Source organism: Ceratotherium simum, chromosome 35 (genome assembly GCF_057802395.1).
Source record: "Ceratotherium simum simum isolate JZ-2026a chromosome 35, ASM5780239v1, whole genome shotgun sequence".
Lineage (NCBI taxonomy): Eukaryota > Metazoa > Chordata > Mammalia > Perissodactyla > Rhinocerotidae > Ceratotherium > Ceratotherium simum.
Genome location: NC_141934.1, coordinates 14,699,544 through 14,721,902, shown reverse-complemented (window position 1 = coordinate 14,721,902; position 22,359 = coordinate 14,699,544). Strand labels below are relative to the sequence as shown.

General features: G+C 43.2%; 1 protein-coding gene across 10 annotated transcripts in view; it reads left to right on the top strand.

Annotated features, from left to right (window-relative positions):
• GIT2 (GIT ArfGAP 2) overlaps positions 1 to 20,536 on the top strand; it is a 47,744-nt gene extending 27,208 nt beyond the window's left edge. For 2 of the 10 annotated variants that reach the window (XM_014787048.2, XM_004429887.3), the window contains exons 14-20: positions 970 to 1,119; positions 4,854 to 5,102; positions 6,750 to 6,839; positions 11,245 to 11,327; positions 11,939 to 12,127; positions 16,333 to 16,396; positions 17,113 to 20,536. In XM_014787048.2, the coding sequence (XP_014642534.2) occupies positions 970 to 1,119; positions 4,854 to 5,102; positions 6,750 to 6,839; positions 11,245 to 11,327; positions 11,939 to 12,127; positions 16,333 to 16,396; positions 17,113 to 17,325 (1,038 nt within the window). In that variant the 3' untranslated portion in view covers positions 17,326 to 20,536. The other 8 variants (XM_014787052.2, XM_014787051.2, XM_014787049.2 and 5 more) reach the window with 7 other exon arrangements.
• The last annotated feature ends 1,823 nt before the right edge of the window (positions 20,537 to 22,359 follow it).

The following is a 22,359-nucleotide window of genomic DNA, read 5'->3' as shown; positions in this document are numbered from 1 at the left end:
TCTTGGCAGTAAGTTGGATGTTTGAAGTGGGAAGATAGGCTTACAAAAGTTGTGTCCGGAGTTTTCCAGGTCACACAGCTGTAAGAATGGTGATGTCATTGGCAGATGCAGGGAATGCGGAGGGTACAGCAGGAGTCACTTGTCCCCTCTGAAACACCCCTGCCCAGTCTCCCCAGAAGCACCGGGTTCACTTGGAGTGAAAGCCAGAGTCAGGACAGGACTCTCCATGACGGGGTCCTCTGTGGACTGACTGGCCTTCTACTCCTCTCCACCTTGCACATCCGCTCCCACTAGCTGTGCTCTGCTGCTGGCTAGAACATTCTTCCTCCAGACAGCCATTTGACTAACGTCCTCACTTCCTTCAGGCTGTTGCTCATGTCTCACCTACCCAAAGGCTTACCCCACATCTCTAATTAAAATGCACCCATCTTCACCCCTACTTCAGCTCCCCCGACCCTCACCCTGCTCCATTTTATCTAGTTTCCACAGCTCTTATCCCTTCTGCCACACTGTATAGTTATTTATTTTTATTTTTTCCCTCTCTCACTCTGTTGGGATATAAAAGCCATGGAAGCAGAAATCTTTGTCTGTTTTCTTCTATATATATCCCAAGACCCTAGAACACTGCCCAATGCTCAATAAAAATCTGTTGGAATGCAAGAAGGAATAAAAAAGAAAAATGAGTGAGCAGAGAAACTCAGACAAGACAAGGTATACAGACTTAGAGAGTCATTGTCAAAGTAGATTTGTACCCCACTGCCTGTTCTGTTAGAAAATATTAACTTTAAAGTTTTCCAAATAGTAACCCTACCTCTATGTTTTCTTTTTACCTTACTCTCAGAAGCCTTGATTTGGTTTGATTAACTTTGCAATCCAGCTGGCATGGTCAGAATTAGAAATTCTTTAGCTGTTAGTCTTGAATGTTATCATCATCTCAGATTTTGAACATTTTCCCCAATTTATTTTTAGAGCCTAGATTCAGATTTATCAGATGGACCAGTCACTGTGCAGGAATTTATGGAGGTCAAAAACGCTCTAGTGGCTTCTGAGGCCAAGATACAACAGCTAATGAAGGTGAATAACAACTTGAGTGACGAGCTGAGAATTATGCAGAAAAAGGTAACATGTTACTAAATGCCAGGATGATTGACTCTTTAACCCCATATTATAAGAAGAATCCCAGGCACAATGCTTATGGTCAGAGGGAAGAAAAACAGTTATTGTAACAGACCTAAACATCGTTGGGCCAAGCTGTCTTTTTGGAAGCAGTATGTATTTGGATATTTCAAATGAAGTAGCTTTGATTAGAAATAAACCCAGAGTAAGTTTCCCAAGTAGGAGAAACATAATGACCTGTTAAGTGTTTGTATCAGTGGTAGTAACCCTTGCACTGTTCTTTGCTTCCTTGGAACCTGGATGGCACTCCATGGGTGTGATTCTCCGTATTGCTCAATTCTAAAGAATAATCACACCGTGAAGACAGAGCAGATGAAAGCCCTGGACAGGTGTATGTGTTTATCAGCATTCCAAACCCTACCCCACGCCATGCAAGGGGGTTTGCCCCTGTTCGCTCTTATTCTAAGTTGTTACCCACCTCAGCCCTGGCAGCCACATCCTCAGCCTGTCCCACATCCCTGCCTTATTTTTCACCAGTACTTTCCACTAATTTAGGATGTCCTCTGAGGCTAATGCAGGGCCTGCCACAGAGTAGGTACTCAGTAAATATAAGAAAACATTTTGTCTGCACTAGCAAGAACTGGACACAAGTAAGAAATAGTCCTATTTGGTCAGCATTTTCTTGTTCACTGCCTTTTGAGAGAGTTAGAAATATATGAATATATTAATCCCTAAAAGGAAAGTGACTAATACTGGCAAGGAATATGCTTAAGAGGGAGATTATATCTGTAATTCTTTATGAGAATGCTAAGAAAAGGAAGTTGAAAAATTCTCAATTCTGCCCAAGACTTTCTGGGTACTGCTCCCATCATTCAGTCCTCTACAAAATGAGATTTTATACATTTCCCTTAAACAAACAAAACAAAGTATATATCTCTGTCTTCCTTCTGTCATTTGAAGAGTAATGCTTCAGAATTATTATCAAGAACAGAGGACACGGTGCATTTCATTTGTGGCTGCGGCCTTTTCATTGATGCTTCCTAAAGGAATGCCGAAGACCTAAAAAGAGGCCCATGGCCCTCCACATGTCAGGGAAGTACACTACAGTGCACCCTCGCCTGTGCCTTGGTCTAGGATTCTTTTGGTGTCGAGTTCTAGATGATTTTGTGAGACTTTGAGAAAAATGGCCCCAATACCTATAATAGAAGGAGACAAGAATGCCTGAAGATCAATCAGATTTTAATCAAATGCTTGTTCTGGGTTGCCCTGGCTCTTTCTAGGGCTGGTGGGCAGCCATGAATGATACAGACCAAGAGCCCTTTGGGAATAACATACAGGGCTTGCACTTCCTCTGTTTTCTGAAACATCTTTTGTTTAATGCATTATAGTTTGTCCTGGTAATTGAACTAATAATTTTGTTGAAGTGACCTTTGCTGAAACATGCTGACTTTACCACTGTAGATCAGTCTGCTAAGCATCACCTTTTTTATTCTATAATGCTCCTTTTAGTATTTGTAGAAATCGCCAGAGATACCTCATATCTCTGAAAGCAAATGTCTTGAGCTTCTTTAAGAAATGCAGAGTGAAATTATTTGCCATTGCTCGTGGATTATCTCTTCAGTTCTTAAAATGCTTTTGATTTCTGAAACTATTGAATTATCTGTAACTTTTCATTTCCTGTTATACTCCTTCCAAACAAAAAAAGCGTAGTCTGGTTCTTATTAAGATAAGCATCATTCAAATTTATCTGAGGACATCTCTAAATACAGAGTACTAAAATTTTTAAAACTTGAGACCAGCAGCTCGTGCTCATCAAAACACATTCAAGAAAAATCCAGGATGGATGTTTTAGAGGCATGAAAGTGTTAAGATAAAGTTTCATATTTCAAGGGCTCATAAAAAAAACTCTAAGAGAAGGTTTTTACATAGACAAGCACGTTGACCAGACACCCGGTCCTTCACTGAGGGGCGTGTGTCAGTTATGCGTCTCACTCTTTGGACCTTGACCATTTCGCTTTAGGCTGTGGGTTCCCTAATAAATAGTTTTGGCAGGCACCTTATGTGTGTCTGGATCCTGGAATGTAGGAATTTCAGTGGCTGCTTGTCACTTTGCAGCTGTTCTTTCTTTGGAAAGGGAGTTGCAGATATAAGTTATACCCTGAAAGCCTTTGTGGGGTAAAAGCAATCTGTCATCCTTTAGTGGATCACTCTTGGAGAAAACTAAGGATGAGGGCGTTTCTGTGGCAGAGGCAGTACATCAGACTTTCAGGAAAGTTTGGCACTATTAACATAAAGTATGTAGAATTTTTATTTAGCAAAGATGTATTGATTTTATTTCAAAGTTAGGTAAAATTTTTCTTATACAGTTGACAAAGTAGCATGATTTGTATCTGATCTCTCACATTTAACAGTTGCTTGGAAAAGATGCTAATTAATGAAGAGGAGCAGCCACTATTGGTGTATTTTTCACAGATCGGTGCTTTCTAAATAAAAATTGAAAGTAACTCCTAACACTGAATGGGTTTGCTATTGAGAAGTAATGATCTTCTGGTGCAAATACAGTTACTTGCGGACTTAAGCCTTGGCCCTGGTGGGAAATTTGGTCAGATTTTACAATCTCAGTCAAAGAGTAGACAGCTGAACTCACACCACACCCAGCTTATAAAATGTCATGGAAGATGAAGGAGCACCCGAGGGGAAGGACACTGTGCAGCCTGGACTCAGTTAATTGTGTTTAAAATGCCAGACGCTAAAGAGTAACACGATTCCTTGCTGATCCCTTAACCCTAATTCATCAAACACCATGAAGCAGCCTGCATGTGAGGAATGGCAAGAACATTCAGGGTCTCCAAGTGACAGCCTCTAACTAAAATGGGGTGGTGCCAGGCAGATTAGAGGTTAAAGCTGACACCACCAAGGTCGCGTTTTTGGGTGACAAAGCCAAAGGAGAGAGAGGCCCAGTATTCCAGCCCTGGCTGAAAGATGATCGATCACCAGAGGGAAGCGAGCGTGCTACGTGGAGCATTCAGATGAAGATGTTAACATAGTTCAATAGGCCTCCAGTTTTCTTCGTGATATGTTAATATAGCAAACTTACCATGATCGGGTCCCTCTGTTTTTTAAAAAGTGCATAATTGTCTGGAATATCAAGAGTATAATGTAATAAAAACTTGTTGATCATATTTTTCTGGTTGGCTTTTTGGGAAGCAGTAGCTTATCTGGTTTTTCATAAGCTGAACTTCACTGTCTTTCTTGCTTTGCAAAGCAACTCTAGTTATCTTTGTGCTGCTTCCATGGTGTCTGCTGGCATTTTTGGCATTTGCAAATTGCTCAGGGCTCATTTGAAAAGCAGGTTACCTAAGTGATGTCTTAATGATCTCAAGCTCTTGCTTGAAACAGCCTTAGAGTAATCTGGAGTACAGCTTGCCTGCAAACATTTCCCAGGCCCACCATGACCGATTTTTAAGTGATTAGACATTTCGTTTTTAAAAAGTCCAAAATGCAACTTTTCCACATTCAGAAATTAAGCTGTTTAATTTGCCTAAGTGAAGTGAGTTGGTTGCATGTCACTCATTCCAGAAGAAAGAATTCTTGTTGATAGTTACCTTTTACTTTCAACCCAGCTAGCTGTTACTGTTCTTATTGTTTAAAGCTGGTAGTTATATGCACTTACTTGGTGTTTGCTTTTTCTGCTTGCTATAGAAAAACACAGTCCCACTGCCAAACGTTTCTTTCAGCTTCAAACACTCCAGAGTGAAAATTCGAACCTCAGGAAACAGGCCACAACCAATATATATCAGGTGCAAACTGGTTCTGAGTACACAGACAGTTCCAACCACTCTTCCTTAAAGCGACGTCCGTCTGCCCGGGGCAGTAGGCCCATGTCCATGTACGAGACGGGATCAGGTCAGAAACCATATCTCCCAATGGGAGAAGTGAACCATCCCGAAGAGAGCAGGACGAGACTCCAGCCTTTCCCCGCGCACGTAAGTAACACCACTGGCGCTTCCGCTGTTCACTCTCTGTCTAGCCTGCCTCCTGCATTCCCTCTTCTGAACCTGCAGATCCCAATGTCTCTGCTTTGCCAAATCGGACTGTGGGAGTTGTCCTTGTGTTTGCTGTATTAACATGTCGACAGATGCTTGTGGTGTTCCCACAAGCATACGGGGCCATTGGCCAAAAGTTTTCCAGCAAAGTTGGGGATTCTGGCTCTTGCTCAGCCCCTCTCCCCTTTTTCTCCCTCATATTCGTAATATCTGTCCCAGCCAGCCAGTATTGGAACTTCTTTTGTAATAAGCTTCCTTCCCCACTTCCAAAAACAAAAACAAATTGTAAAGTCACCAGCAGAAGTAAGTGCCATCTTCTTCGAGGTAGACAGGTACGTGCCCCTTTATGAACTGGAGCCCCTAGAATTCAAGGTGCCTTCTCTGCTCCTCCCAATTGAGCAGGTGGTGTCTGTGGCCTGGCATGCAGGGCAGGTCTGGAAGCCTCCGGGCCTCTGCAGCCTCTGCACCTGTGGTCCACGTGCCTGCTTAGCTTCTGCATGCCCCTCCTCCCCTTCGTGGAGAAAACGCTGCTTGGTGTTTTCATGAGAATGAAATGTAAAAACTCAACATCGGTTTTACAAGTGTTATATTCCAAAATTGTATTCTGTAACAAGCTAGCTATCTTATTTTACAATGGGATAAATATTGTGTTGTGAAGTTTTTAAATACTATATTTCTTTTGGATTATTTTAAAAACCTATGTTTTGACAAAATGTTACAGACATTTTGAACATACGTGATGTTTTTTTCGGAGAGTAACATTTATCTTTTTGAATGTCAAAGTTGTTATTTCTTCAGTCAAATTTAATAGGAGTTTCCAAGAAGTTTTCAGAGTAAATGTAAAGTAAAAGATATAGTCTAGCAAATTAAACTCTCATTTCATTTTGTCAAGCTTTAGTGTGGTAAAACTGCAGTGTTGTTATATTGTAATTGGTAGTCTGTTACTTCAACTCTTTTAGGTTGTTGGGGCTAGACAGTCTAAGGCAATTGGTTTATATATTTGGTGTAATATGAATGCGGTTGAACTAAGTTAAGAATCTTATTTTTGTATAACTGAAAACAAAATTTAGGAAAAGCAACTTTTGTTAGTTTTCACAGTGTACTTTTTTATTTTAGAAACCTTTAGAATGTAAGAATGTCATATTATTGCAAAAGTTCTATATATGTACTAAAAAGTAGATTGATAACATATACCAACTTTTAATCATTCATGTAGTTTCTCATTTCATATTATCTGTCCTGATTAAAAAACAAATATTCATTTAAGGCCATCTATTAAAAAAAAAAACTATTGGCAAATTTGACAAATTATGCTAGGTATTATCTGCTTCCTTATAGAAAAGTAGCCTTATAAATTCCAAGTCATTTCCTGGAGGCATTTCACTAAGGGATTAAACATCTCTGGGGATCTGTCATTGGCTAGCGTGGCAGTCAGCCCTCCTGTCACAGAAATTTCAGCACTGATCCCATGTAGTAAGTTGCTTTTTAGGATTCTTTTACTGGGAAACCTGGGCTGAAGCCAGGTAGGTAGTGGGGTTTTTTGTTTGTTTTGTGTTTTCCCGAGTGTGTTTCTTTTTCCCCTTCCAGATTGGGAGGAGTGCGCTTGTGACCTCCTCTTCGTCTCTGCCTTCCTTCCCCTCCACACTTTCTTGGTCGAGGGACGAAAGCACCCGAAGGGTTAAGTACACTCTGAATGGTCTGCTCTCTGGAGGAGGGGCAGTGCTCCTGGGGGCTTTGTGCTTCTGGCCCTCCTGGCCCTCCTGGCCCTCCTGGCCCTCCGCTAACTGCCCTTCTGTCCTGCATGAGGCAGCGCTTCCCTCCTGGTGTCTCACAACACAACGGCGTGCACACACGCACACGGCCTCCTTTTTGTCTAACTCCACGTTGCTCAGTTTCATGTAATATTTAACAAAGTTCCCAGTTCACCCTATAACATTTATTCCGAGCATACTGTCTTTTTAATCGGAAAATTAGCTGGCTGCTGGTTAAGTATTGTCATAGGGCAGATCTGTCAGATTTGTTCAAAGGTAGTTATCAGATTAAAACTAGTATATTTGGACTAACTGGAACACTTAAGACATCATCCTTTTTTATTTTTTTTGGTCTTTTGACATATTGTATGTCAGCACCATACTTAACAAACTGAGATTTTGCAGTCCCCACGTCCCGCGTCAGGATTGCAACACATACCAGCACTGGAGATGTAGGCAGCTGTTACTCTGAAGCTGGTTGTGATGTTTTTTCACTTTATTAGGGTCAAGACCAGCTTGCTGGTGTACAGTTTACATTCCCAATAAGTATGTGGTTCAGGTAAGCTCCTTTTAGAGTAGCCAGGCAATAGGTATTGATTAAGCACCTCCTCCATACCCAGCCTTTTGGTAAGTCAGTTAAAGGATCCTAGGGACTTAGGTGACTGCTCTCATAGGCATTGTCAATTTAAACAATACTTTCATACCTGAAGAGTCTGTGACGACAAGCTGAGAAAGTCGTGGAAAGAGCACAGGCTTTGAAGACCTGCGTTCAGGTCCTGGCTCCCTCTTTTTGTGAATGGAAGGGTAGTGTAACTAGGGTGAGAGGAGGGAAGGTGGCTGTGGGTAAGGGACCACCTTTACAGACAAGGCCTTTGTCCATTCCCTGCACATCAGTGGGAACAGTGGAGAGTCGTTCTTTCCTTCTGCCAGTGCCATATGGCTCATCGAGGCCCTTGGGGGTTCTTCTGTGCACTTTTGAAGTAGTCTGTTAAAAAGAATTCTTGATATATGATACTTAAAGTCTTCTGAGCAGTTCTGATTATAATATTTCAGTTAAACTAAAGGACAGTTAAATAGAAATGAAATATCTCATTTGAAATTTTGTTAATAAGAGTCAAACCTCTTTTGTCCACTGTGAAATGTTTTTTATTTATTTTTTTTTTTAAAGATTTTATTTATTTTTATTTTTTCCCCCCAAAGCCCCAGTAGATAGTTGTATGTCATAGCTGCACATCCTTCTAGTTGCTGTATGTGGGACGCGGCCTCAGCATGGCCGGAGAAGCGGTGTGTCGGTGCACGCCCGGGATCCGAACCCGGGCCGCCAGCAGCGGAGCGCGCGCACTTAACCGCTAAGCCACAGGGCCGGCCCTGAAATGTTTTTTAAAAAATTTTTTTCCTTTTGGTAGTTTTGAGAATCAATGCAAGGACTGCTTGCTGAGACAGAGTTTTATACAAGATTAACAGTTAAGTTATTTAAACTGATAATCTTGCTTGTTCTGACACCTTCATCATGAGTTTAGGTCTTTATGGCATGTCTGTATTCAGAGAAAACTGCAAATCTCTTAAATAAACTGAACCAGCGCCAGCTATAGGTAACTTTTCTATTAACAGCTTCAAGAGAGCAGCACTTTTAACTAATAGATCTTAGCTCTGCATGTTTACAATAATTTTCATAAAATTAAATGCTGGCTAATTTGAAATCCTGCACATATGCTTTTATTGACAACGATGAAGGACTTAATGCGTAAGTAACTGATTTCCTGGGTGGTTACTGCTATACATTGTTTTCTATACTTGGGAAACATTGCCTGAGTACTTTTATTAGATATATGAGTCTTTACTCTTCTAAAATGTGTAATTGAAACTTGGTACTTTTGATCATTGTGGGGTAATGCATTTGATTTGTAATTATCAAATTTACATCAAGGAAGGCAAAAAGATCCATTATAAAAATGTGGGATTTTTCTGGGCTTAATTCTATTTTCTAGATTTTTCCACTGGATCAGCTCTGGATGAATTTTCTAGAATAATTATTTAAATGCAAGTTTTTACATTCCATTTTTGTGTATGTACACACACACATACACATACAAACACACTTATCCATATGTGTGCGCATGTATTTATAAAAACTAAAGGAAAAGAAATTTAAAAATTAGTCAAACATTCCCTGTGAAAGGTAAGACAAGGTGGGTTTTCTTGTTTGTTTTGGGTTTTTTTTTTTTTTTTTTTTTTTTTTTAGATCACCTCTGGAAGAGCCTGGTTTCACTGTTCTCTGCACTGGATACACCTTTGGTCTTCCATCTAGACTTCTAATAGCCAATAACTCACTGTGATTGATTCATAAAGCTGGATCAGAACAAGGCAGCAAGTGAAGCAGAACTGCTTGCTGGAGGAGATATAAACAAAAGGGTCTTAGAAGTTGTAGTCGATTTTACAGAACTTAGCTTTACAGACTCTCTGTATGGCTCTAAGCCAATACTTCTAATCACTTGCTAGATGGATTTGAGAGGGTAAAGTACAAGTTTTATTGAATTTTAGGAGTTCAGTGCAAGTGTCTTATATTAGAGTGGCTAGGACCAAATAGAACATTGCAGGGAATGTGAAAGACCTCAGCAGACAGAGAAAGAGAACGTTTGCCCTGGGAGAGGAGAAGAGAGAGGCCATGGGGATAAGGGAGCACAATGTGTTGTGAATAAGGAATCTTTCCCCACCTGGGGACTAGCTGTTCTGCCTGGCCGCATAGGGCCTTAGGAGGGCCAAGCAGCATTATCAGTAAGGAGCAAATAATAGATTTTTTTGTACACTTTCCTAAGCCGACTTACCATAAGGTAGCCATTCTTTTGGATAAAGCTGCAGGGTCTCCATATATTTAAACAAGGCTCTTAATTTACAGCTATATCTTTTGCCACATTTTATTGCAACATCAATAAAATTCCTTAGTCACATGTTTTGATTAACTTGGATTAAATTCAAGGTATAGAGCTAGAAATAGCTCATATTTGTATCTTGCAAGGTATTCAGTTTAGGTTTGGAATCAGCTTCCACTGATTTCTGTTTTAGGTGAAGAAATTCTCAAACATTGTGGATAAAATAAATACTGAGGGAAAATTACTTTTGTTAAACACTCCAGAACTAACATAGTCCCCTTCCAAGGAACGTGGTCCTCTTCAGATTTTGTCGTCCTCGAAGGCTCTAGACTTAGCAGTGCTGCCATTTCCTTGGAACATTTTTAGGATTCCTCTTTTGAATCTGTGTCCCTTTTTTGTTTTTTTTTGTGAGGAAGATCAGCCCTGAGCTAACATCCGTGCTAATCATCCTCTTTTTTTTTTGCTGAGGAAGACCGGTTCTGAGCTAACATCTATTGCCAATCCTCCTCCTTTTTTTCCCCTCCCAAAGTCCCAGTAGATAGTTGTATGTTGTAGTTGCATCTCCTTCTAGTTGCTGTATGTGGGACGCGGCCTCAGCATGGCCAGAGAAGCAGTGCGTCAGTGCGCGCCCGGGATCCGAACCCAGGCCACCAGTAGCAGACTACACGCACTTAACTGCTAAGCCACGGGGCCGGCCCTGTGTCCCATTTTTGAATCTCCACAGTTGCACCAAATCTTCATATTGTAAGGGATAGGTGTTTTGGGAAACAGATAAAAGTGCTTGGAAACCAAGTATCACACTAGGTTAATCCGTTTTGGTTCACAAACAACATGTGACAATAAATGAATAATATGGGTTTTCTTGTGTGGCTCATACAAACTGTCTCTGAGGGCAGTTCTTGGAGAGCCATACTATTTTGAGCAGTGGCAATCCTCAGAGCCCCAGGCATGGAATGTTGCAGATAGCAGGAGACAGGAGATGTGGGTTCTTGGTCCTGTTTTTCTACTGCCTCTGGCCTTGGGTGGGTCACTCAGCTTTTTGGCCCTTCATTTTCTCATCTGCTCTTAGACTAGGTAAGGTGGCTTCCAGCACTGAAGGTCTATGTTATATAAGTGCTGGCATGTTTACTTTTTAAATGGGTCTCATTATAGTATAGTTAAACTCCATATTCCTTAGAGAACTAAATGTGGGTGTGTTGCCTTGCATGTCTGTTAGTTTGTACCAGGGATCTGTTTTTGGAGGAGCCACTGAGCTAAGAAGATGGTGCAAAGAAGGAAAGAAACCATTTCTGGATCCACTGTTCATCTTTTACTAAATTTTCAATAAAGGGTTGGCTCCTGTCCCAAATGAGATCTGGGGCGTGAAGGCCACATAGCCTAACAGGTAATGATTCCCGGGAAAGGCTCCCAAGAAGTGTCTCGTGCTCTACACTAATGGGGATCGCCTTTTCTCTCTTGCAGGCGTCCAGGCTGGAGAAGCAGAACAGCACACCTGAAAGTGACTATGACAACACTCCCAACGACACGGACCCAGATGACATGGGGTACATCTGCAGGAAGAATGTGCCGGGGGTCGGGCTCTTAAACCAGAGACCTAGCAGGCCGCGGTCAGGAGACACAGTTCATTACCTGCACTCTTTTTCTGTATTTTCAGACCCATAAGGTCTTAAAATATGGAGGCATAAGCTGTTGGTTCACACCTCTTCTCATATCACATTATTGCCATAGGGCCTTTCTTTCTTTTACCAGCGTGTTATACACGTCTCTGTCTGTGTGATGTGCTTAAAATCAGTACTTCACTTTAAGTCGACATTAGGTTACACTCTGCATTTGTACCCTAAGGAATTGGCTTGATTAGGTGTGGCTTTGTAACACACACCCTCCCTGTTCCAGTTATTCCTCCCTTTCCCCATCTTCCCTTTCTATGAGAGTCATAATTTGCAGCCCCACAGAAGAGTGAAATAGCTCCATGTGAGCTGTGGCTGCCTGTTGATGAAACAGCCTCACCATGAGTCTCTTGCCAGACAGGATAAAGGAAACCACAAGAGCAGCCCACCTGTGCATTCAGCACATGCACAGGCAGTGGCTCCTAGAAGCAGAGAAGCAGCCAATAAGCACCTGTTACATTTAGCCGCTTCTGTAATAATGTTCACAGGTCAAGCAGAAAGGGAAGGCAGCGGAGTATGGTGTGGCAAGGTGATGGCTCAGTACCAGAGACAGCAGAACCCCACACGGCCCCAAGCCCCATCCTCCCAAGCACTGAAGACGTCATCCGGAAGACTGAACAGATCACCAAAAACATACAGGAGCTCTTAAGAGCAGCCCAAGAAAATAAACATGACAGGTAAGGGGGCTAGAACATCCTGCCGGGGAGAATGGGTACCTGCTCTGGAAGAGGTGCGGCTCCAGGTATGAACAGGGATTTTTTCAGTATGCTGATCTTAAAAGTTTTTGAAAATTTCAGGTTTACATAACAGACTTAAGAACAAATTTGTAAAATTGGGTTGGTTGGTTTGTTTTACATGGTATCTTCAGTTTTTCATCTTCTTATAAAGTGCTCTGAAAATAAATGCCTCGAGAAGTAGAACTGCAGCTTATTTAGGGTAGTGATGTTCCGGGTTCTAGATGGCCAGGGAAAGGAAGCTACCTCAGAACTTGCAATTGATTCTTCTAGCCACTGCTGCTCCCTTTGACCTCCTTAGCTAGGGGAAAGTTTGCTAACAGAAAACGGACCCTGAAATGAACCTGGTACCTGTCTCCCTTGTGTACGTGCATGTATGTGCGTGCATCTGTGTAAACATCTGAGAAACAAGTGGTTTACAAATAAAAGTTGATCTAATCATCACCCAAATAACTCTCTGCTCCTGAAAGAAGAGTCTGCCCACTCTGAGTAGCCGTATCCTACAGAGGTACTCCTTATTGTGAAGAAGGGACTGGCTCTTGTTCTAACTCATCCCTTTCTTCTCTGAGTTAAATTCTCTGAGAACTTCTGGTAGGTTGTTAACCGTTCTGGGTGACATCCTAGTTTCACGTGGCCGGCCTGATCCAGATACACTCACGAAACATTGTTTAACATCATCCCATTGAGTTTGAGAAACAGAAGAGTTTGGTGAAAACCCAAGAACAATCTTATTCTTTTCATTAGGTCAGCAAAGGTTAGGGTTTCGGTGAAGAACTTCTCTTGGTGCCTTGCACAAACAAAAGTTGTTCAGGGAACACAGTACTCCCCCTTCTTTCTTCTGTCTGTTCTCTTCTTCCACGTAAAAATGCGCCAGTGTCTTTGGTGTTCTCTGTGTTCCTGGCACTGCCATGGCAGCCTCCCTTTTTTCTGCCCTTTCCCTTTTTTGATACAGCTCAGACCTCTCCCGGTGTCATTATTTCCCACTTGGTAGCAGAGGAGTAGTCAGCGTTTATTGAAGGTTACGTAAGAGTTAGTCTTCATGGATGGACTGCTGGAGGATCCTCAGAGAAAAAGAGGAACCTGCATAATTTCTCAGCCTCCTTCCATGAAAAGCATATAGCTGTTTATTTTCCTCCTTGCCCAGGCACCCTATTTATCACATGCCTTTCCTGCCTCCCATGCTACAGGTGTTTCGTTCCTTTGCTCAGTGCCACAGCCTTGGCAACAAGCAACTTCACTGTCTTATTACATAAAGCACAATGTTTCACAGCTCCCCAATGGACGGTCTTTACAGTAATCTTGATACCAGGATTAACTCCTTCCCGAGCACTCTCCTGCCATTTAACAACGTGCTCACTTTTCATTCCCCCGGCTCAGAAATGCTATGCTTGTATTTCAGGTTAAAAAAAAAAAAATCTGCTTACATTGCCTTGTTCTATAGTTGTCAAAAATATAAATATCTGCCCTGAGGCCATTTCTGGCTTCAAAGATCGCAGTATGGTGCTTGGTACAATTTGGGAAGTTTCTTTTTTTTTAAGATGTACAAATCCATTCAATAAATGTTATGATATGATTTCTTTTTTTTTAAGACCATGAGAGAATGATGCAGAGATTTTAATCATTAGCTCACTCTTTTGATTTAAAGCAGAATTGGTCTAGAGAATTTATATTTTATAAATTATTCAATGTTCTGTTAAAATCTCTGGTTACTTACATGTCTGAGATGCTGTCATTTATAACCTTGCATTGTACTTATTAAACCCTTCCCTTTTCCTCTTGTTTCCCGCCTTGTTCATCCATCCCTGTGCTCATCCTAAGGAGACCAGTAGCCCATGCGGGCACATCCAGGTTTGGTCCTGCTCCCTGGGCCACGTGAGCTCCCACAGCCCCCAGCCTTCCCTGAGCCTGGTGCCGTCCACTGGGCCTCCAGCCTTGCCTCCCTGTCTGTCTCTGTGTCTGTCTGTCTGTCTGTCTCTCTCTTTCTCACACAGACATACACACACAATTACACAATTCAAGATTACTGCATATTATGCACAAAAGCCTTTTTGAGGAAAGATAACAATTTGAAGTTGTGAACATGAACTCCCTTTGATAGAGGAGGACGACTTTCTCGTTAATTGGTGTGCGCTTTCTTTTGCGGCTTATTGGGAACTTCCTAAAATATTTCAAGGGTGAGTTTTTGAGAGACATCCTTAGGAAAAATTTCTTCTCTATGTAGCAGAGGGAAAGGGTAAATTATATTTCTAGGTCAAAATGAAAACCCTAACCAGCTAAACAAGACTCTTAGATGTGGTTCTCAGTTAATGTGACATTAATGGACATAGTGGTTCAAGAAACATTTATGCCTGATACAATGGTTGCTGTGGACATTGCCTTTTTCTCTTTCTGAGTGTCTTTGTGACCAGATGGGTTGTTGCCTCTTCATATTTGCAAGTTAAGGAACTCCTTCTGCACTGGCATTTTTGTTATTACATGGTGTATGGTTCTAATTGCTCACAAAAGTAAAAGTCAGGATTTCTCATTTGAAGGCATTTTGGGATAACATAAACCATTTTCTTGAAATGTAATGGTTTAAAGTGTAGGCAGTCTTAATTAAAATAGTCTTAATACTAGATTTCTTACAAAGAAGAAGTTCAGAGGTTGCTTATGACAATCTTTAAGCAGAAGACAACTTCATGACTTAAAAAAATGGAGAAAGAATGTTCCTTGAGGGCTTTAAGTGCTAGGAAGGATGCTGAACGGCATTTGGTTCTATATCTTAGAAGGGAAATTTTAAAACATAGTCACATGGGTTCTTGTGTAAGGCCAAATCTGTATTCACACCGTTTTTCCTAGCATGCTAAAAACAGGCTCCTAAAGTGCTTTTCCCATATCCCATTTCCCTCCTGGGCTCTGTGGGTCCGTTCTCCTAGAAACAAAACCCAGGCCTGGTGGCAATACCATCTTCACTTTTCTTTGTCTCTGCACCTTCTAGCACGTACTACTCAGGGCAGAAACGTAACATTTTTAAGATGCAAGAGATTAGCCCCATATGTTGTTTGTCACAATACTAAGAATAAGAATACTGGATGAAACCAAAGTCTCATTTCTTCCAGTTCTTATCACATAAGAAGTCAGTCACCAGTCATCAGTGGAGAGAGGCTTGCTATGAAGAAAGTTGTGAATCTGTTGCCTCTCTGGTGCCAGGAGAGGGCTCTCGTGTGGCAGTGGGGTCCATGACTAGACTGCCAGAGTTGAGCTCTTCTTACCAGCTGTGGGACCTTGGACAAATTCTCCACCTCTCCAGGCCTCAGTTTCCTCATTTGAAAAATGGGTGTGATAATAGTACCAAGCTCATAGGCCTGTTGGGAGGATTACGTGAATCTCGGCAAAGCAGTGAGAGCGGAGCCTGGCACACAGTCAGTGCTCCTGAAGCCTCAGCTCTCGTGCTGTCATCTCAGGGACCCATAGGAGGCCAGGCGGCCGGGAAGCAGGGAAGAAGAAGGGCAGATTGAATGCAGTTTGTCTTCTTAGAGCTTGTCAACGAGCAGAGAAAGTGCTGACTGCTCATAGCCTTTTGTTACAAAGTCATGATAACTTCACGAGAAAGTGGATAAGTGTCTGAACAAGTATATGGAGCAGACCTCTTTTTTCCTCTTTACTCAGAGTAAAGCTTTTGACTCAGTTCAGATGCATGGAATGGGAGGAATTGAGAAGTGTCCGTTGGTTAAAAGACGTTGTTGAGGTGTAGGCTCCAATTCTAATTTTAAGGAATTATTTTCATTCCTTTATTTTTAACTTCTGTGGCCTTTTGCATGGAAATCCTTGTTTCTCTTTCAATAAATCAGGAAGATGAAACACATGAGAAATAAATGACCAACTTGGGGAGGTGTGAATATCTTTATAGACTATTCTGTGGCTTCACCTGGCCAGTCGTGTATGTTGCCTGCATTTCATACTTGGAGACTGTTTTTATCGGATTGAATGAACTTTCAAGAAAGGATGGGGACCCTGCTTTATAACCAAGTGTGTTCTGTTGGTGTGGGATCCACAGCGGGCTGGCACTGGGTGGCCTCAGCCCCTTCATTAAGGGAATATAACCTGAGTATTCTCCATCTCTGAATTATTTTCACTGTCTTTGAATAACCTCTTCAATATTCTTGCAGTTATATTCCCTGCTCAGAGAGGATACACATAGCTGTTACAGAAATGGCAGCATTATTCCCCAAAGTAAGTCTCTTCCTACTTACTTGCTTCAGATCCTTTTAAATGAACTGCAAGAAATTTCTTTGTGACCTTTATATTATATTAACCTTTTTGTAGCGTGACGTTTTAAAGATTTTATTTATTTATTTTTTCCCCCCAAAGCCCCAGTAGATAGTTGTATGTCATAGCTGCACATCCTTCTAGTTGCTGCATGTGGGACGCGGCCTCAGCATGGCCAGAGAAGCGGTGCGTCGGTGCACGCCCGGGATCCGAACCCGGGCCACCAGCAGCGGAGCGCACGCACTTAACCGCTAAGCCATGGGGCCGGCCCAGTAGCGTGAAGTTTTAAATATGCAAACAGTCATATAGGGCATAGAAATATTTTTGTTCTACATGAATCTTGGTTTTAATAAGAATGTATGAGCCAAGTGCTAAAAGGCAAAGCATTACAGAATAAAGTTTTATCTGGAATATTTCACCCAAGTGGAGTAATATTTTTCAAAACCTACCTCAGAATAGCACATACTACTAAAATGACACTGCATGCACTTTAACCTTTGAGTCAGAACACTCCGGCATCTCCCACACTGTGGGTTGCAAAGCTTGCAGTGTTCCAAGCCCCTCCACTGAAGAAGTGCGTGACAGCACTGCCCTTGACTGGAACAGCTTGAATTGTTTTCAGAAGAATGCTTGTCCCTGCTCTTGGATGTTCACAGTGAAGGCTGTGTTTTTCTGTTTAGAAACCCAAGTCCGACATGGTGAGGACTTCCCTTCGCTTACTGACATCCAGTGCCTACCGACTCCAGTCAGAGTGCAAGAAGACCCTCCCGGGGGACTCCGGCCCGCCCACGGACATCCAGCTGGTCACGCAGCAGGTCATCCAGTGTGCGTACGACATCGCCAAGGCCGCCAAGCAGCTGGTCACCATCACCACCAAAGAGAACAACAACTGAACAGCGAAGCGGAGCACTGGCCCTTCCGTTTTCTAGGCTTTTTAATGTCCTCTTTCAAATTTAGACCTGGAACTCTTCCGATTTTTACAGAAACAAACATTTAATGAAATTTAGAACTTTTTAAAAAAAAACTCAGTATTATTTTTGCATGTTTTCTAACAAATTTTCAACTATTAATTTAACCTACTTGCCTTATTTTGTGCCTGTTTGCCAGTTTATTTTCTGACGTTCTGTTGTGCTGTCAGTGACTGTTGAGTTAATGCTCATAGACATCCAAAAGCATAGCTTCATTGTTTCAAGTTTATTAGAACTTTTCCTTCCCTTAAAACCCCCTGCCTATGGTTAAAACTATAAATGAGATTTTTAGTGAAACATTTTCTTGAGAGAGTTGAGTAAAAAAAAAAAATCAACATTATCTCTTCCCTACCAGGCATTGTGCAATAAGCAAATTTTCCAACCTACTGCAAGAATCTCCAAGTTTGGGGTATCTCCAAGCACATGTGTAGAGAAAGGACTTTGCCACTTTCTAAAAATAGTGTAACAATCTCTCTCGGAAGGAAACAATGAATCGCTCCATTTCTTTTAACTGTTGTATCATGTTAGATGTTCTTTTATTTAATTTTTCTATCTTGGTCTTCTGTCTCTTTCTATTTTACTATCATCCTGAAGTCTCCCTGGCGTCAGATAGCACTCATCCTCCACGTCGTGTGTCATTTGGCCATGTCCAGGTAGGAGCACCACCACATTATCACACGTAGTCCATGCTCTGCCTTCACCACAGGAAAGCAGACATTTCATTCCAAATGTGGCAAAGAGGAGCATGAGTCCCACAAGCCATAGCTCGTCTTGTACGACCCCATTCAGATGTCACTGCCGTAAACTGTGGGACGAGAAATAATCTGCTCCCTGACATGGTGTTGTACCTCTCGTCCAAAACTGGGTCACTCCTTTAACCATTTAAAGCTTTCTTACACAACCTGCTTCTCATATCTCATCACCTTTAGGGACTTCTTATAAGGTAAGAGTTACACAGCCATCTGAGTTCATTTCTCCTCCGTTACCTTGCTTGTACTTAAAAAGCAGACATCAACTTGCAAGAATTCCTTAGAGAGCGTGCTCTGGCTGACTGCCGGCTATCCTACAGCTATGAAAGAGTATGGGTTTAAGCTCTGAAACATACTGAGCTTGGTTTTTAAGTTACAAAAAAGACCTTTCTTGTTCTGACTGCTAAGGCACATTCCTGTCCCTGGATTGTAGCAGTTTTGTGTGGTATGGCTCAGACCCTGACCCAGACCCAGACCAGGGGACCAGGCAGCAGTGAAGTCGATGAATGAAGTGATCAGGTGCAGGGCAGGGGGCGGGACAGCGGGAAAGCCCGTGGACACCCAATAGGGACAGCAGCTCCCCAGCTCCACTCAGGCTGCTGTGTGGAAAAGTGGGCCTGGAGTGCCAGAGCTTTGTTTAAGAGAGACTAGAATTTTCAATATTTTTTGTGCCATCTCTCTGTTTATAAATGTTGGTGACTAATTAAACATTTTCCCAGCAGACGTGGGTGACCTGTGGCTCTAGTGTGCCAGCTCACAGCCTCTGCCCCGGGGCCCTGTAAACTGCGCTGTGAGGGCCTGGCTTCCCTGGTCACACCTGGTTTAGCCTCTGAGCCTTACCCTGTAACATGGCTGCCCTACCCTGTGTCAAGTTACTGTTAGTCCTCATTTTACCCATATATTCTGTCCCATAGTGCTCATTCACACATGTGAAGAAGTCAAAATAATCAAAGTTGCCTAAATACATGCTAAATAAGCCTCTGTTTTCACAGAACTGTTTGATTCATTGACAAACACCTTTGTAGCTTGACCGTATGCTGTTATGGAAGGAGCACCACAATGGTGTTTGGTTTACTACGTCACGGTGTGTGGATGCTTTTGCCAGGTTTTGCTACACTGAGTAACGTGCGAAAAGGGTCCACATCTCCAGAAGACTAATCCAGTTGCTTGTCTGCACAACCCTAAGTGCCATCCTCCTGCTGGATGCTGAGGGCTGCCTTCTCTAAGGATGTCTCTACCTTAAGTTCAAGTAACCTCTGATAACTGTTTCTGCCTGCTGTACCTACTTAGCTGTCCTTCCTCCTTGCAAACACCCGCCCTCCTTGGGGCCCATGCCGGTCCTCGGGAAAGGCCCAGCGGCAGTCCTGAGTTGGTGCCCTTGGCCTCCCGGAGAGGACAGGCTTCTGAATAATGAGTCGTCTGTGGCAGGTGAAGTGGTGTCTTCACTTGAATGCTCGAGGACCTGTGATGGAGGATGTTTCTGTGCCCCTAGGGAAAGTCAAGGAACGTGGAGACCAACAAAGCATTTTCAGTTGTAAGGACACCACAGAAGTTTGCTCTGTTAGCCCACAGTGCCAAATCCCCAGAAAGAAGCTCCCAGGCAGAGTGACACATGCTGATAGGAGGGCTGCCAGTCTCCCTTCTGCAGTGCCCTGCGCGTTTTCTCAGCCTTGTCTGGGATCCTGGGTCAGAGGTTCTCTGGGCCTGTTGGCAGATCGCACCTTGTCTGAACAATTGTTCACCGCCTTTTGCACATGGGTTCCATAGCCTTGCACTAATGTCTGCGTTCTGTGATGTCATTTTTTTACCCTTGATTCTCCAGTCCCCATCCCCCCATCCCAAAGCTGATAGGACGAGGTGCACTTTACGGAACTGGCACTTGCTGAAGAGAAGGAGACAGCTCCACCCCTAAGCTCCTTTAACTGAAGTCATCTTCTGCCTCGGAATGCAAATAGTTCTTATTTGCCAAAGAACAGTGAATTGGGCCCAAAGATGAAATAGAACATTTCATAAAATTGGAACTGTAAACGCACAACTCAGGAGCTGTTATCCAATTCCTCAAGCGATGTAAGCTGCAGAACCAAGAGTGAGACTGACACGTGTTCATCCTCCACAGCGGCTGTGAACTTCCCAATCATGTCATTTTCATTCTTGTCCCAAGTGAAGGTCACCTTGGTTTTTACAAGAGAAAATGCTGCATAGGAAAAATGAACTGCCTTTTACCCAAATGTGTTTTATCCATGTCACCCGTTATTCTTGTTTTTCATTTTTATTGTACATTCTATTTCTGTAATTATTGTATAACCCTTTAAGCGTTGTAAAATCGTTTTGGAGTTTGTGCCTGCTAGTTATGCAATAAACAGGCGCTGTAAGTGTCTTTGTGGTAATTCTGTGTTTCTCATCAATTAGGTGATGTTTCCAGATGCTCAGTCAAAGTTCTGAGAAAGTTCTCACATAACCCCATCTTTAATGAGACAGTATTTATTTATTTATTTGTTTGTTTGTTTATTTGTGTGTGTGTGAGGAAGATCAGCCCTGAACTAATATCCATGCTAATCCTCCTCTTTTTGCTGAGGAAGACCAGCTCTGAGCTAACATCTATTGCCAATCCTCCTCCTTTTTCTCCCCAAAGCCCCAGTAGATAGTTGTATGTCATAGTTGCACATCCTTCTAGTTGCTGTTATGTGGGACGCGGCCTCAGCATGGCCGGACAAGCGGTGCCTCGGTGCGTGCCTGGGATCCGAACCCCGGCCGCCAGTAGCGGAGCTTGCCAGTAGCGGAGCTTGCGCACTTAACCACTAAGCCACGGGGCCAGCCCTAATGAGACAGTATTGAATATGCTTCTGCCCCGGGGGCTGTATCACTTTACAGGAATGATGGCGTTTTCCCTCCTGTGTGCTTAGCAGATAGCTTACTTAAATCCTGCATCAGGATATCAGTTCCGTGTATTTTGTCATGGTGTGTTGACTCCTTAAGTTTAATTTTTTAAATTCAGCGACAGCCAGCCTAGCACAGGTGCCCTCACCTCCTCTCACCAGGTGATCGGATTGTAGTTCAGTCTTTTAAGCCACCGGTTGTTTTTTTTTTTTAACTTTCAGAGCAAGGCCCATTGTGCAGGTTCACATGGGGGACTGTGGAATATAGATTTATACCTGGCTTCATCAGGGCCACCCTCAGTCCCCAACAGTTGTCCTCTGGAGTGGTGACTTGGGACTCTTCTCCCAAAGAGAAGAAGGGGTGGGGCAGGACCTGGCCATCACAGGTGCCTTTCCAAGCGAGAAGTCGGGGGAAGATGGAGCATCCTCACTGGGTGATCCAGCTTGTCTGAAGAGCCAGAACCAGCAGGTCAGACCCATCCCACTCTGAAGAACCTCCTAGGGCATGGGTTCTCAAAAAAGCCAGCATCACAGCCCCTGGATGGCTCACTGAAACGCAGCCTCCTTGAACTGAAGTCATCTGATTCAGTCTTCATCTCCGATTCAGCAGCTCTGTGCCGGGGCCTGGGAGTTTGCGTGTCTGACGTGTTCCCAGGGGATGTCAACGCTGCTGGTCCGGGGAACACACTCTGAGAAGCACTGCTGTAGCCCCCCCACCACGCAGCTCCTTGCCTTCTGCTTTTACACATGCCTTTATAATAATTATAAAAACAGCTAACATTTATCAACTGTTTACTCTGTGCCGGGCACTGTGCTGGCTTCTTTACACGGATTAACTCCTCTAATCCTCACTACGACCCTGTGGAGCAGGAGTTGTTCCCGTCTTACAGATGAGCAAGCTCACACTCGATGAGGTTAAGTCCCGCCGTGAAGAAAGGAGGGGAGCACGTGAGTTATTGTTAGCCCGGTTTGTCTTCCACTTCACCGGCCAAGTTGGGTTTTCATGATCCTGGCGGGGTCTGTGACTGAGGAGTCTCAGAATGTGGCCCCCGTGTGGAGGTGAAGCCACGTGGCGGCTATGTTCCCCTGACGCTCTAGCTCAGAGTGGGGCCAGTGGGTGACGTGAGACTACGGGATAAGTGGGGCACGGTTGGCTTGTGACCCCTAAGACAGGTCCCTTGAGCTGGGCTGTGTCTCACCCTTGAGCGCCGGGCACCGGGACCCCTCCAGTGTTCGTTGAGAGACCGACTGGAAGGACTGTCCACTGGCTCCCAAGCACCGTGAGCTGCGCTTTCCCACCCATGGGGCTGTGCGGGGGCAGCCTCACCACAGGG